At 46.6% G+C, this 14,956-nt stretch overlaps 1 protein-coding gene across 7 annotated transcripts in view; it reads left to right on the forward strand.

Moving 5' to 3' along the window:
* Nucleotides 1-14,956, forward strand: part of LOC140730596 (neurocalcin-delta) — a 323,285-nt gene that overhangs the window by 297,774 nt on the left and 10,555 nt on the right. For all 7 annotated transcript variants that reach the window (XM_073051282.1, XM_073051290.1, XM_073051273.1 and 4 more), the window contains one exon: nucleotides 8,298-8,403. In XM_073051282.1, coding sequence (XP_072907383.1) covers nucleotides 8,298-8,403 — 106 coding nt within the window. The remainder of the gene's footprint in view (nucleotides 1-8,297; nucleotides 8,404-14,956) is intronic.

Raw genomic sequence — 14,956 nt, forward strand, 5'->3', positions numbered from 1 at the left:
CTGATCACTTCCCCCTGGATTCCCCCCCCCCCTTCCCTTTTTCCTATGGTCCACTCTCCTCCCCTATCAGATTCCTTCCTCTCCAGCCCTTTATCTTTCCAACCCACCTGGCTTCACCTATCACCTTCCAGCTATCCTCCATCCTTTCTTCCCACCTTTTTATTTTGGCATCTTCCCCATTCCTTCTCAGTCCTGAAGAAGTGTCTCGGTCTGAAACATCAACTGTTTATTCATTTCCATGGATGCTGCCTTGACCTGCTAAGTTCTTCCAGTACTTTGTGTGTGTTGCTTTAGATTTCCAGCATCTGCAGACTTTCTCATGTCTTTTCTTTCAGTTTGTAATGCCTTCAAAGGAAAACACATAAAAATGTTTATATGAAAATTGCTGCCTATAAACAATTTGAAGAAATCACTTTAGTGATTTTGGCCAAAGTTATACCATCTTCACTTGACAGTTTTGCATAGTTGATGAGGAAAGTAATAATGCATAATTACTTTCAGATTTTCCCTTAAAAATGGTAAAGTGTTGATTGAAGAAGAAAACTTAATGACGGTGTAGGGGAAAATGTTTTATTTCCTTAGTTAAATTAAATGGTACGCTATGTGCAACCCAGTGGAAATATGATGCCGACCTTGACTAAATCTACTTGTTTACTGGCAACCTCCAATCTCCATACATCAATGACTACAATTAATTCATTAACACATATACAGTACACAGAATTTCAATGTTAAGATGATTAAATATACCCAGAATCCATTTTGTGCTATGAATCATCAAGTGTAAGTAGCTTAATGATCCTAGGATTAACTTTACTTGCCATACACATTTAAACGTATTAGGTATTTGCTGTGGTGTGTTGGCATGACAACAGACAGAAAACAACATTCAACAATCATAAAGAATAAAGAATTACATTAAAAACAAAGGCAGATGGAGGTTAATGTACAGATATGGAATAAAGTGTGCATTAATACAAAAATGCCAGCATGTATTTACAAGAAAAATCTGAAATTCAAAGGTTCATTTTATTGGTAAAGTATGGATCTGCAATACAACACTAATATTCCTCTTCTCCAGGTAACCATGAAAAACAGAAAAACCACGGAGGTATAGGGGTTGTTGAAAGAAAAAGGACACTAATACCCCCCTCCCTGCAGGGAAAAGAAAAAGAAACAAAGCTTGCTAACCTCAACCACCCCACCCCCCTCCACACAATAACCCAAAAGATCACCCTTTCAGAAATGGCAGCTAGAACACCAAACCCCAAACCTCCATCGCCCTCCCCTGCAAAAAAAAACAGCGACAATAGCATTAAACCCCAACCCCCTCTCTCACACACAAAAGCTAACAGATTACCCATACAGAAAAAACCAGCAAGAACGTCAGACACCAAATCCCCAACCCCTCCCTCGCACAAAAGGTAACATATCGCCCACTCGCCAATTGGCAACAAGAAAGAAAACACAAAAAACTGAAGGAGACCAATGTCTAATAATCAATAATCTCAGAATTTCAAAGACATCCTCAGTTCAACATCGAGGAGAGCGGCTGCACCATCTCAGTCCTTCCATGAAGAGCGACCGCCATGCCTGGTCTGAACAACGCCAACCCAGCTACCGACCGCCATCGATCCCATGGCCTCCGTGGAGAGTCAGCACCGATCTCCTCTGCATTTGCCTCGATGCAATGATTTTCCTTAACGTTTTGAATTGGCCCTGTTTGTCGTCTCTGGTCTTCTCCATGGGGCAACTCATGCTCTTGGTCCTCTCCAGGGACGGCAGAACGATAGATCATTCGATCGAATTCCAAATGGCATGTCACAAGCTCCAACACTTTCCAAAACACAATCAAGATAAAAAGAACAAGCAGAAGATGTAGAGAAAGTGAAATAATCGAAAAGATTGACAATCTGGAAGGAATCGAGGTTCACCGGTGGCACCTTGACCAGAAGCCATCAAGCCAGATTTCAGGTTTATCATTTGAACCTGGATGGTTGGTTGTCTGTTGTATCGAAGAATGATGGTTTCAAATCCTGTGCGGGAGAGCTATTAAAATGGAAAAGCTTCTGCTCTGTGGCAGTTTTACTCTCTCGATCTCAGAAGTCAGGGTCTAGTGCAGGGGTCGGCAACCCGCGGCTCCGGAGCTGCATGTGGCTCTTTCATCTCTGTGCTGCGGCTCCCTGTGGCTTTGGAAAATAAATAATGAGTATTTAATTAAAATGTATTTTATGTTAGTTTTTGAAATGTAATTCTAAATTTGAAGATTATGGTGATCTTGTACAATCTAAATAAAACGTGTTTTTTGTCGCTATTAATATACGTCACCACTGCCAATGCCTGACACCCGCCAGTGCGCGATTTCTTTAATTTTTCGATCCAAGGTAGGCTGACTATGGAGAATTCTAAAAAAAGAAAAGTGACTGAAGAAAACAGAACGTTTAATGATACATGGGCAGATTCATTTGCTTTCACTGCGGACGAGACTGGTTTACCGGTATGCTTAATATGCAATGAGAAACTAGCAAACAACAAAAAGTCAAATGTCGCAAGACATTTCCAGAATAAACACGCAGCCTTTGCTCAAAAATATCCGGATGGAGATGAGAGAAAAAAAGCCGTTTCGGAACTGATGCGGAAGGTTGGTCTGAGCAAAAATCATTTCAAGAAGTGGATGAAGTCTGGAAAATCAACTACATATGCTAGTTTTGTTGCCGCTCAGGAAATATTCAGGCACGGGAAGTAGTTTACAGATGGTGAATATATAAAAGAATCTTTCATTAAGATTTCAGAACATCTATTCACGGACTTTAAAAACAAGAGTGAAATTGTGCAGAAAATCAGGGATATGCCCCTCTCTGCAAAGACTGTCAAAGACAGAACCATAAAAATGGCAGAAGACATCACAAGACAGCAAATTAAAGACATCAGTTCAGCTGTGGCCTACTCGATTGCCTGTGACGAGTCTAAAGACAAAGGTGATATTGAACAAATAGCGTTGTTCTGCCGGTATGTAAACTCTGCCGGGCCACAGGAAGAAATGATTGAGTTGATACCTCTAAAAGGCCAAACACGGGGGGAGGACATCTGTGAGGCTGTCTTGAATTGTTTAAGAGCCAAAGGAATAAAGACCACCCACCTGGTGTCAGTAGCTACTGATGGGGCACCAAGTATGACAGGAGCGCACAAGGGTTTTGTGGCTTTACTGCAGAAGTCGCTGGACAGAAAGCTGCTGACTTTTCACTGCATCTTGCCCCAAGAGGCACTGTGCGCTCAAACATTTCCTCCGGAATGCACAGAAGTAATGGATGTTGTCATTCAGATTGTCAATAAAATAATGGCAAAAAGTTTAAATCACCATCAATTCCGTTTGTTACTGGACGAGCTGGAAAGCGCATATTCTGATCTCCTGCTGCACAACAAAGTCCGGTGGCTGTCCAGAGGGGAGGTGCTGAAACGCTTTGTCGTGTGTCTGGAAGAAGTGAAAACTTTCCTGGGCAGCAAAGAGCTAAGCTTTCCTGAGCTGGAACAGCCAGAGTGGCTGGAAAAGCTACACTTCATGGTAGACATGACAGCGCACCTGAACACAGCTCTTCAGGGGAAAGGACGCACAGCCCTGCACATGTTGGAGGATGTTTTGGCATTCGAGCGCAAGTTGACAGTGCTTGCCAGAGATTTACAGAAAGGCACATTGTCTCACTTCCCCAATTTGAGAGAGTTCAAACAAGCTCACGACATGATAAATTCGGAGTATTTACATTCTGCAATCATCGCAATGCAAACATCGTTTGGGAAATGCTTCTGTGAGTTCAGAGAGGAAAAAAAAACACATTATCCTTCCCGGTCACTCCCCTAAGCATCGATCCATCCCTACTGAATACGACTGCATTGGCAGGTGTGAGTCAACCTGATCTTGAGATGGAACTGGCCGACATAGCCGACAAAGGCATATGGGTGTCCAAGTTTAGACGCTTGACAGCAGACCTTGAAGATGTTGCCCGTCAGAAGGCCGTTCTTGCTCAGAATCACAAATGGAGTGATATTGAAAACCTCCCCAAACCGGACAAACTTGTGTTCGAAACATGGAATGCTATCCCCGACATTTATGTAAACATTAAAAAGTATGCGCTTGGAGTCCTGTCGATTTTTGGATCCACATATGTATGTGAGCAGGTGTTCTCCAACATGAACTTTATTAAAAACAAACATCGTGCACGCCTCACAGATGACAGCTTGTGATCCTGTGTAAAGATGAAGGTGACGTCATACAGCCCTGATGTGCAGACGCTGTGCGCTGAGGTCCAGGAGCAGAAATCCCATTAACCAAGTATGATAAATATTTTAATTGCCTATTATTTTACGTATATTCATATTTTTTCATTGTTCAGTGAAATAGTCCTTTTATTTTTCAGGTTGACAGCTGGCTGACGTTATTTTTGGTTTGCTGCTGGCGGACAATTTAAGTTCGGCATTTTTCATAAATACAAGAAGGACTCAAATAGACATTGAGTATTTTACTTAAAAGTAACCTTCAACCCAATGTCTTTTATTCGGAGTTCAAAATGTTTTTGTTGCATGCAGAAATGTAATTTCATTTTCTCTGCAGGAGTTCATCGATTTCATAAATGCAACACATTATAGTTTGTTTATACATAGCATAAAGGCAAAAAAAAACATTGTATGCAGTGTTATTTCATTTTAAATGTCAAACGGGTTCTGTGGCTCCCAGTGTTTTCTTTTCTGTGGGAAACGGGTCCAAATGGCTCTTTCAGTGGTAAAGGTTGCCGACCCCTGGCCTAGTGGTACAAATAGTCATCACAACTGGTGTCTTCCTTGGGTTACAGTGGATGACCATGATTCCTTCTGTGCCTTCTCATGCCCTTCACTCTCCGTGAAGCATTGCAGAACCACTGCTCCAGCTGTTGGATCTCACTGTTGATCTTATCTGCCCAGACCACTGGAGCTGACTTTGCATGCTAGGACAGGCGTGTCCCTGTCTCACTGGGATATGAGGTCCAGCGGCTACCCTCACCTGTTTGGCCTGCCTGTCGAAGTGGTGTATCGGGATTTGCCGTTTTTGCATGCAAACAGCTACCAGAGGTGAGCGCTGAGTGTCTGGTGGAGACCAAAGATGAGTGAGCTGCCCCAGAATGGACAAGACATTGTGTCCATTATAACGTTGAGAGCATCACTGCGTCATGACTGAAAGAAGATCTTAGTTGGGAGCTTAACATCCAAGGATACTCCTTGTATTGAAAGGACAGGCAGATAGCCAGACAAGGCGTGGTAGCTTTGTTGGTAAAAAGTGAAATCAAATCCTTAGAAAGAGGTACATAAGATCAGAAGATGTAGAATTCTTGTGTTTAGAGTTAAGAAACTGCAAGGATAAAGTGACCCTGATGAGGGTTATATTAAGGCCTCTGAACAGTAGCCAGGATATGGGCTACAAATTACAATGGGAATAGAAAAGCCATGAAATAAGGACAATGTAACAATAGTGATGGAGGATAATAATATGCAGGTAGATTGGGAAAACTAGGCTGGTGTTGTATCCCAGGAGAGAGAGTTTGTAGAATGCCTACAAGATGGCTTTTTAGAGCAGCTTGTGGTTGAGCCCACTAGGGGAAAGGCAACTTTGGATTGGTGTTGTGTAATGAACCAGATTTGATTAAGGAGCTTAAAGTAAAGAAATAGGAGGCAATGATCATAATATAATAGAATTCACCTACAGTCTGAGAGGCCGAAAGTAAAGTCAGATATATTAATATTACAGTGGAATAAAGGGAATTACAGGGGCATGAGAGAGGAGCTGGCTGGAGTTTCTGGGGGTAATTTGGAAGATGATGTATCCCAGAGATGATAAAGTTTTCTAAAGCGAGGATGAGGCAACTGTGGTTGACAAGGAAAGTCAAAGGCAGCATAAGAACAAAAGGGAGGTCATATAATATAGCAAAAATTAGTGGAAAATTATTCAAAGATCAATAGAAGGCAACTAAAAAAGCCATAAGGAGAGAAAAGGTGAAATATGAAAGTAAGCTAACTAATAATATAAAGGAGGATACCAAGCGTTTTTTCAGATATTCAGAATTAAGAGTAAAAGAGGGGCGAGAGTGGATATTAGAATGCTGGAATAACATGGGTAGAAAATAGGCTGACTGGCAGGAGACAAAAAGTGGGAATAAAGGGGGTCTGTTCTGGTTGGCTACTTTTGACTTTGTGGTTTTCTGCAAGGGTGGAATTGGGGCCGCTGCTTTTCACATTATATATCAATGATTTGGATGACAGATTTGATGGCTTTCTGGCCAAGTTTGCGGACACTACAAAGATAAGTGGAAGGGCAGGCAATATTGAGGAAGCAGGGCGTCTGAACTGGCAGATGCATTCAATGTAGTATAGGGAAGGGTATGGTCATTCACTTTGGTAGGAGGAATAATGGTGTAAACTATTTTCAAAACAGGGAGAAAATTCAAAAACCAGAGGTGCAAAGGGTTTTGGGAGTCTTCATGCAGGATTCCCTATAGGTTAAATTGCAGATTGAGTTGGTGGGAAGAAGGCCAATGCAATGTTAGCATTTGTTTTGAGGGGACTAGAATATAAGAGGAAGGATATGATGCTGGGCTTTATAAGGCATTGGTCAGACTGCACTTGGAGTATTGTGAGCAACTTTGGGCCCCTTATCTAAGAAAAAATGTGCTGGCATTGGTGAGTGTCTAGAGAAGATTGATTTTGGGAACTAAAGGGTTAGCATATGAGGAGCATTTGATGGCTTTGTGCCTGTACTCGCTGGAGTTTAGAAAAATGAGGGAATATCTCATTGAAATCTACTGAATCTTGAAAGGCTTAGATAGAGTGAATGTGGAGAGGATTTTTTCTATAGTGAGTGAGTCTAGGTCCAGAAGCCATAGAGGGACGTCCATTTAGAACTGGCTGGTGGCATAGTGGCATCAGTGCTGGACCTTGGGGCAAGAGGTCCCGAGTTTGAATCCGGCCAGCTCCCTTGCACACTCTCCATCCGTGCTGGGTTGAGTGTCAAGCTAGCAACTCGACCTCGTAAAAAAAATATGGAGAGGGATGGGATCCCCAGGTTTCAGATGCCCAAGACACGCCATACGATGAGCAATCACCAAAAAGATCAGTGCAAAAGCTTGTCATGACGTCGCTCTGCCAGGAGTTAAGGGCGCGCGCACACGCACACACACACTTAGAACAGAGATGAGAATGAATTTCTTTATCCAGAGGGGATGAGTCTGTGGAATTCATTGCGATGTTTGGCTGTGGAGCTACGTTATTAGGCATTTTTAAAGCTGTTAGGTACTTGATTCGTCAGGGTTGAAGGTTACAGGAAGAAGGCAAGAGAATGTGGTTGAGAGGGATGATAAATCAGCCATGGTAGAGCAGGCTTGATAGGCTGAATGACCTAATTCTGTTCCTATGTCTTATGGTCTTATGGTATAACTGGACCTCTCCTTTTTACAGAAGCTGCCTGGGTTGAAGATTATATTTAATTATTTCCGCTACTCTGCCAATTGACAGTTTGTCCGTAAACTTGGTAACTCATAAATGATCTTTGCCTTAGAGTGTTTCAAGCTTGGAGATAGTGTAGTGTATTCGTATGAGAATTCATTGTGTGTTTATGGTAGCTGTAGATTTTGTTATAATAGAATAAAAGAACGTAAGATGATTTAAAGACTTGTGAACTGCATCTGTCTAAGACAACTATAACATTGTAGTAGAACAAGGGTGTCAAACTCATTTTAGGTCACGGGCCGGATTGAGCAAAATGCAGCTTCATGCGGGCCAGATCAGTCGGACGCGTGCGAACGCAGCTTTCGTTGCCTCCGTTTTTTCAGCCTGCTCTCATGTGTCTCAGTCTCTGCTATAACTACAAAGTGTTTCACTTTACAAATTCCGTTTCTTATGAAGAAGACTGCCGAGCAAGACTGCCGAATAAACACTAAAAACCCTGAAAACCTAGTACCTGAATAAACTCAGCATTAGCCATATCATACGCCATAGGCTCTTCGATTACTGGGGCCAGCTTTAATAGTAATTAGATATTATCTCGCGGGCCAAAGATAATTCCACCGCGGGCCGGATTTGGCCCGCGGGCCTTGAGTTTGACATATATGTAGTAGAAGATTGATTATATTGTTTTGTGAGCCTCGGGAGGAAAAAAAGAAAAGTATTTGACCAATTTTTGCTTCCTTAACCTAAGTTTACAAAAATCAAGACTGTATTCAAAACTCTACTTGTTATTTTGATGCAGAACCACTTGATACACCTTTCCTTTTATATAGGCAATCTATAAAATGGTCTCTTCAGTGATGAGGATGCCAGAGGATGAGTCTACACCCGAGAAAAGGACAGAAAAGATTTTCAGACAGATGGACACCAACCGTGATGGTGAGTCAATAAATTCCTTTGAGTGCTAAGCACCTCCATCCTTACTGACTTCATGTAATGGCCAATTTATAATATTCACTCAAGTACTGAATCAAAAATGTATAGGTTCCAACTTTCAGAATATTTAATACTGTAACTTTATACTGGAGATTGTAACTAATAGAGGGTAATACAGCTATATTCTGCATTTGAATAGAAGCACTGCTAGTTGACAACTATATCACATTGTCTCTGGTCTTGTTTTCCTCATGGTGTTTATACCTTATAATAGTATTTTATGAAAAGCTTCTTGGAAGGATAGTTGTATTTAAGTAAAGTGCAACGTATGTTGAATGGCAGCTTTGTTACCAACATGTTCAGTTCAAGAGCAGTAAGTATACAGTGTTAACTGAGTTTTTTCTTTCATAGGTATTGATCAAGTTGTTCTGTATTTTATTGTTAGCTCACATTTTAATTTTGACATAACCTGCCTTCACACCCCGTCTACCTGTGTCGACACTTTCAGTGGTACTGTGAACTTGTACCCCTGGGGTCTGTCTGTTTTACAACACTCCCCACAGCCCTGACATTAACTGAGCCTTCCTTCCCAAAATGCATCACTCCAAATTTGTTGAAGTTAAATTCCATATGGATAACTTAAAATTACAGATTAAAACTTTCTGTGCTGTGAAGGCCTTTTATATTGCTCTGAGTAGAAAGAATGTCATGTTAAATATATGCTTTTTATCCCAATTTTATCAGATGACTCTGACTCATTCTGTGACATTTATTGCAGGTAGATTACCCATTGATACTTCCTGCATAAGCCAATACCCAAATCATTTTCTTATTCCCTCCAGTTTCTGTAGAGGGCAGTGCTGCAAAACTCTTACCGTGGCAGACTAAGTACTGTAACTGTTTTCATTTACAGATCTTTGAGGAATGGCAGGCTAGACAGTCCTGGGGGAAAGTTAAATATTTCTATATAGTCTTCCATTGTACTCTTTCAAGGAACTTACTAACTGAAGAAACAATCAGAATGGAGAAAATCTAAGGAGAGTTCTCCAATTTTCTTCTGAAAGTGTTTTGTGTGTTTTCTTCTCTGTTCGCTTCACTTCCATTTCACTGCAATATTTTATCTCTGGAATCATTCTAATGATTACTTCATTACTTTAAAGAAGCATCACATTCTTCCAAAACTATGGTTCCAGAATTAGACACCAGAGAGCTGAACATAGGTTTAATATAACTTGAACATGTTCCCAACTCTTGTTTCAGCCTTTCTTTTTCTCTTCCTTGTTTTAAAAACTAAGTTGCAAATGGTAGAACTGACAGTTCCTGGGGAAGACTGGTTTGAATTTGAATGGAAGAAAGCCAAATACCAGGAGCTGGTAGAGCAGTGCCAGAGACAGGTGGGGGGCATGATGCAAGCCAGGGGTGTAGAGGTTTTGCTGGCTGCTCACCGTACAGAACCTACTCTCTCCTTGGCATTACGGGGGCTGCAAAGAGAAGAGCCATCAGGACCAACACAAGGCTGCCGAGGGAGCCTCCAGATGGCTATAGATCAAGAGATGTGACCCATGGATCAATGCTGCTGGGACACAAGACAGGGTCTGATCAATCTTGGCCGGGTTGGCTGGGTGACGGTGTCTGATCTTGAACGACCCAAAACACCCAATGACCCCAGATTACGTCACTGATGATGTATCTCAGCACCAAAATATATCTCTGTGGCGACCCACTTCCCAGCGCACTCGAACCGGCTCACAAATCGGCGCGCGCCGGCATTGAGGCCAGTCCCAAAAAGGGCGCTAAGTCTGCTTCACCAGCAAGGGGAAAAGCCCGCGTGCGGGACAGGACTGTGAATACGTGCCCCCTACAGCATTCCCACCCGGGGAGGGCGGGATCAGGAAGGCTTTAAAGCAAGGCCGCGAAGTTCAAATAAATCTCTTTTGCAACTGTAGCTCATCGACTACGTGTCGTTATTTCAGCGCTGTGTGTAGCACACCGCTACAATTGGTGACCCCGACGGCCCAAACCATATTTGAGCTGAAGATGAACGATGCTGCATCTGTTCATGCAGTTTCGTTAAAACTGCCAAGCTTCTGGACGCTGCGACCTCACCTATGGTTCCAGCAAGCAGAAGCCCAATTCCACATTCGGCAGATAACCTTGGATGCCACACGTTACTACTACGTGGTGAGCTCCCTCGACCAGGAAACACCGGCCCAGGTTGAGGAGTTCATAGAGTCGCCCCCAGCGGAAGGCAAATACACAGAATTCAAAGCCCTGCTCATAAGGACTTTCGGACTCTCACGGCGCGAGCGAGCTGTCCGCTTACTGCACCTGGATGGTTTGGGAGACAGGCCACCGTCGGCTTTGATGAACGAGATGCTCTGGCCGGAGGACACAAGCCCTGCCTCGTGTTTGAGCAGGCATTCCTGGAGCAGCTGCCCGAGGACATATACCTGCTGCTGTCCAACGCGGATTTCAGCGACCCCGGAAGGTGGCGGCCCGAGCGGACTTGCTGTGGAAAGCCAAGAAAGAGAGTGGGGCGTCCGTCGCACAGATCACCAGGCCACGCTCCCAGCAGCAAATCAGACCAGGCCCAGCTGCAGAGCCCGCTAACCCCAGAGGTAGGAGTGAGGAGACCAACGAACAATGGTGCTTCTACCACCAGCGGTGGGGCGCAGAAGCCCGCCACTGTAGCCCGCCCTGCAAGTTCCCGGGAAACGCCAGGGCCAGCCGCCGCTGATGGCTACAGCGGCTGGCCATCGGGATAGCCTCCTGTATGTGTGGGACAAGCGGTCGGGATGCTGCTTTTTGGTCAACACTGGAGCCGAGATCAGCGTCTTACCTCTGATGAGTTACGACACCCGCAACAGGGCACCGGGTCCCACCCTGAGGGCCGCGAACGGCAGCACAGTAAGGACCTACGGCACCCGTACGGTGCAGCTACAGTTCGGCTCCAGCCAGTTCACGTGGGACTTCACACTGGCCGCCGTAGCCCAACCACTCCTGGGCGCGGATTTTTTGCGGGCTCACAGCCTACTGGTCGACCTGCCAAGGAAGAGACTGGTCCACACCGAGACCTTTCAAACGTTCTCCCTGGGTGCAGCCCAGTTGCCAGCCCCACACCTAGACTCCATCACGCTGTCCGACACCGACTTCACCAGAGTCCTGGCGGATTTCCCATCGGTTCTGGCACTGCAGTTCATGGCAGCCATGCCCCGACACGGAGTACAGCACCACATCCCGACACAGGGACCACCCCTCCACGCCCGTGCTCAAAGGCTTCCCCCCGGACGAGCTCCGACTGGCGAAGGAGGAGTTCAAGAGGATGGAGGAATTGGGGATCATACGGTGGTCCGACAGCCCATGGGCCTCCCCCCTGCACATGGTGCCCAAAGCATCAGGGGGCTGGAGACCATGCAGCGACTACCGCAGGCTGAACGAGGCTACAACACCAGACCGCTACCCTGTGCCGCACATTCAGGACTTAGCAGCAAACCTGCACGGCGCACGGATCTTCTCCGTGGACCTCGTCCGGGGATACCATCAAATCCCGATGCATCCGGACGACGTCCCCAAAACGGCACTCATCACCCCTTTCGGCCTTTTCGAGTTCCTCCGCATGCCATTCGGCCTGAGGAATGCCGCACAGATGTTTCAGCGGTTAATGGACGCAGTGGGATGCGACCTGGACTTCGCATTCATCTATTTGGACAACATCCTCATAGCCAGCAGCAGTCGTCAGGAGCATCTGTCCCACCTCCATCAACTCTACGCCCAACTGAGTGAATATGGCCTGACAATCAACCCGGCCAAATGCCAGTTCAGGCTCAACACCATCGACTTCCTGGGCCACAGGATCACTACAGACGGGGCAACCCCTCTGCCCGCTAAGGTAGACGCAGTCCGCCATTTCCCCCGACCCACCACAATCAAAGGCCTTCAGGAATTCGTGGGTATGGTAAATTTCTACCACCACTTCCTCCCTTCAGCTGCCCGAATCATGCGCCCCCTGTTCGCCCTGATGTCGGGTCCGGGCAAGGACATTACTTGGGACGAGGAGTCCACCGCCGCTTTCATTAAAACGAAAGAAGCCTTGGCAAACGCCGCGATGCTAGTGCACCACAGAATGGACGTCCCTACCACCCTCACAGTGGATGCATCTAACACAGCAGTCAGTGGGGTACTGGAGCAACTCATCAAGGGTCACTGGCAACCCCTGGCGTTTTTCAGCAAACACCTGCGACCGCCCGAGCTCAAATACAGTGCTTTCGACCGGGAACTGTTGGGGCTATACCTGGCAATCCGGCATTTCAGGTACTTCTTGGAAGGTAGGCCCTTCACCGCGTTCACGGACCACAAGCCGCTTACCTTTACATTCACAAAGGTGTCCGATCCCTGGTCGTCCCGCCAGCAGCGACATCTCTGAATACACGACGGATGTCCGGCATGTCTCGGGAAAGGACAATGTTGTTGCAGACGCTCTCTCTCGCCCTACCATTCAAGCCCTGTCCCAGGGGATAGACAATGAAGCTTTGGCGGAGGCGCAGCAGGCAGACGAGGAGATCCCAAGTTACAGAACTGCAGTCTCCGGTTTGCAGCTCCAGGACCTCCCCGTAGGCCCAGGTGAGAGGACCCTACTCTGTGACGTCGCCACCGGCCAGCCCCGTCCCGTCGTCCCGGCACCTTGGTGGCGGCACGTTTTCAACTCCATTCGCAACTTAGCGCACCCCTCCATCAGGACAACCGTCTGGATGGTCTCCAGCAGGTTAGTTTGGCACGGACTCCGCAAGCAGGTCAGTGAATGGGCCAGAACGTGCATGCACTGCCAGACGGCCAAGGTGCAGCGGCACACCAAAGCTCTGCCGTAGCAGTTCCACCCCACCCACCGGCGTTTCGACCACATTCATGTGGATATTGTGGGCCCCCTGCCAGTGTCGCGTGGAGCGCGGCACCTCCTGACTATCGTGGACCGGTTCACCAGATGGCCAGAGGCGATCCCGCTCACCGACACCACCTCCGAATCTTGCGCCCGGGCACTGATCGCCACCTGGGTATCTCGCTTTGGTGTACCGGCCCACATTACCTCCGACAGAGGCGCCCAGTTCACCTCCAGCCTGTGGTCAGCTATGGCCAGCCTTTTGGGGACACAGCTGCACCACACCACTGCCTACCACCCACAGTCGAACGGCCTGATGGAGCGTTTCCACCGTCACCTAAAGTCGGCTCTCATGGCCCGCCTGCGAGGAGCTAACTGGGTGGACGACCTTCCCTGGGTCCTACTCGGCATCCGCACGGCGCCCAAAGACAATCTGCACGCCTCGTCGGCCGAGTTGGTGTACGGCGCACCCCTGGTCGTCCCCGGGGAGTTCATACCAGCCCCAAGGGGGCAAGAGGAAGAACCCGCAGCAGTCCTGGGCAGACTATACGAGAGGCTCGGTTACCTGGCCCCCATACCCACTTCGCAGCATGGGCAGAACCCGACCTGCGTACCCAAAGACCTGCAAAACTGTAAGTTCGTTTTTGTACGACGGGGCGGACATCGGGCACCGCTGCAACGGCCCTACGAGGGGCTGTTTACGGTGATCAGAAACAACGGGTCCACATTCGTGCTGGACATTGGGGGGAGAGAGGAGGTTTTCACGGTGGACCGACTCAAACCGGCCCATGTGGACTTGGCGCAGCCGATCGAGATTCCGGCACCGCGGCGCAGAGGCAGACCTCCCAAACAGAGTCCGACCCAGACTGTGGACATTGGGGGGTGTATCGCCAGTTCTGGGGGGGGGGGGGTTATGTGGCGACCCACTTCCCTGCGCACTCGAACTGGCTCACAAATTGGCGCGTGCCGGCATTGAGGCCGGTCCCAAATAGGGCGCCAAGTCTGCTTCGCCAGCAAGGGGAAAAGCCCGCGCATGGGACGGGACTGTGAATACGTGCCCACTACAGCATTCCCGCCCGGGGAGGGCGGGATCAGGAAGGCTTTAAAGCGAGGCCGCGAAGTTCGAATAAATCTCTTTTGCAACTGCAGCTCATCGACTACGTGTCGTTATTTCAGCGCTGCGTGTAGCACACGGCTACATCTCCTTTAAGCATTCTGGTGCAATTCCCAGTTTGGCCAGGTTGTTCCATTTGTTTTCCCCTTCCTTAAGAGGGATGATTGCACAAACTATCCATTCACCTTGGTAATGATTTAGATTGTTACTGTGACCCACTCTGCAAGACAATTATTTTAAACAATCAACGCTGATCTAAGGTATCTTTGATTCAGCAATTTTAAATAATATACTTGCCTGTAAATTTACAAAATTTATCTTTTCTCTGCAACAAAAGCCTGCCTGGGATGATTCAGAATCTATATATAAAATATTATTAGTTGATCTAAGGCTTTCATAATGTATTTAGTGCAAAAGTCATGCTCTACTAAAAGCGTGGCTTGGCTTACACAGTGACATTCAATGTATGGTAGACACTTTGACATCACTTACCAGAACATAAATTCTTTTGAGCCTAGGAGCAAGATACCAGAGATTTAGGTTTTCATAGTCTTTCAGGGAAGTCTTTA

The sequence above is a fragment of the Hemitrygon akajei genome, chromosome 1 (genome assembly GCF_048418815.1).
Source record: "Hemitrygon akajei chromosome 1, sHemAka1.3, whole genome shotgun sequence".
Classification (NCBI taxonomy): domain Eukaryota; kingdom Metazoa; phylum Chordata; class Chondrichthyes; order Myliobatiformes; family Dasyatidae; genus Hemitrygon; species Hemitrygon akajei.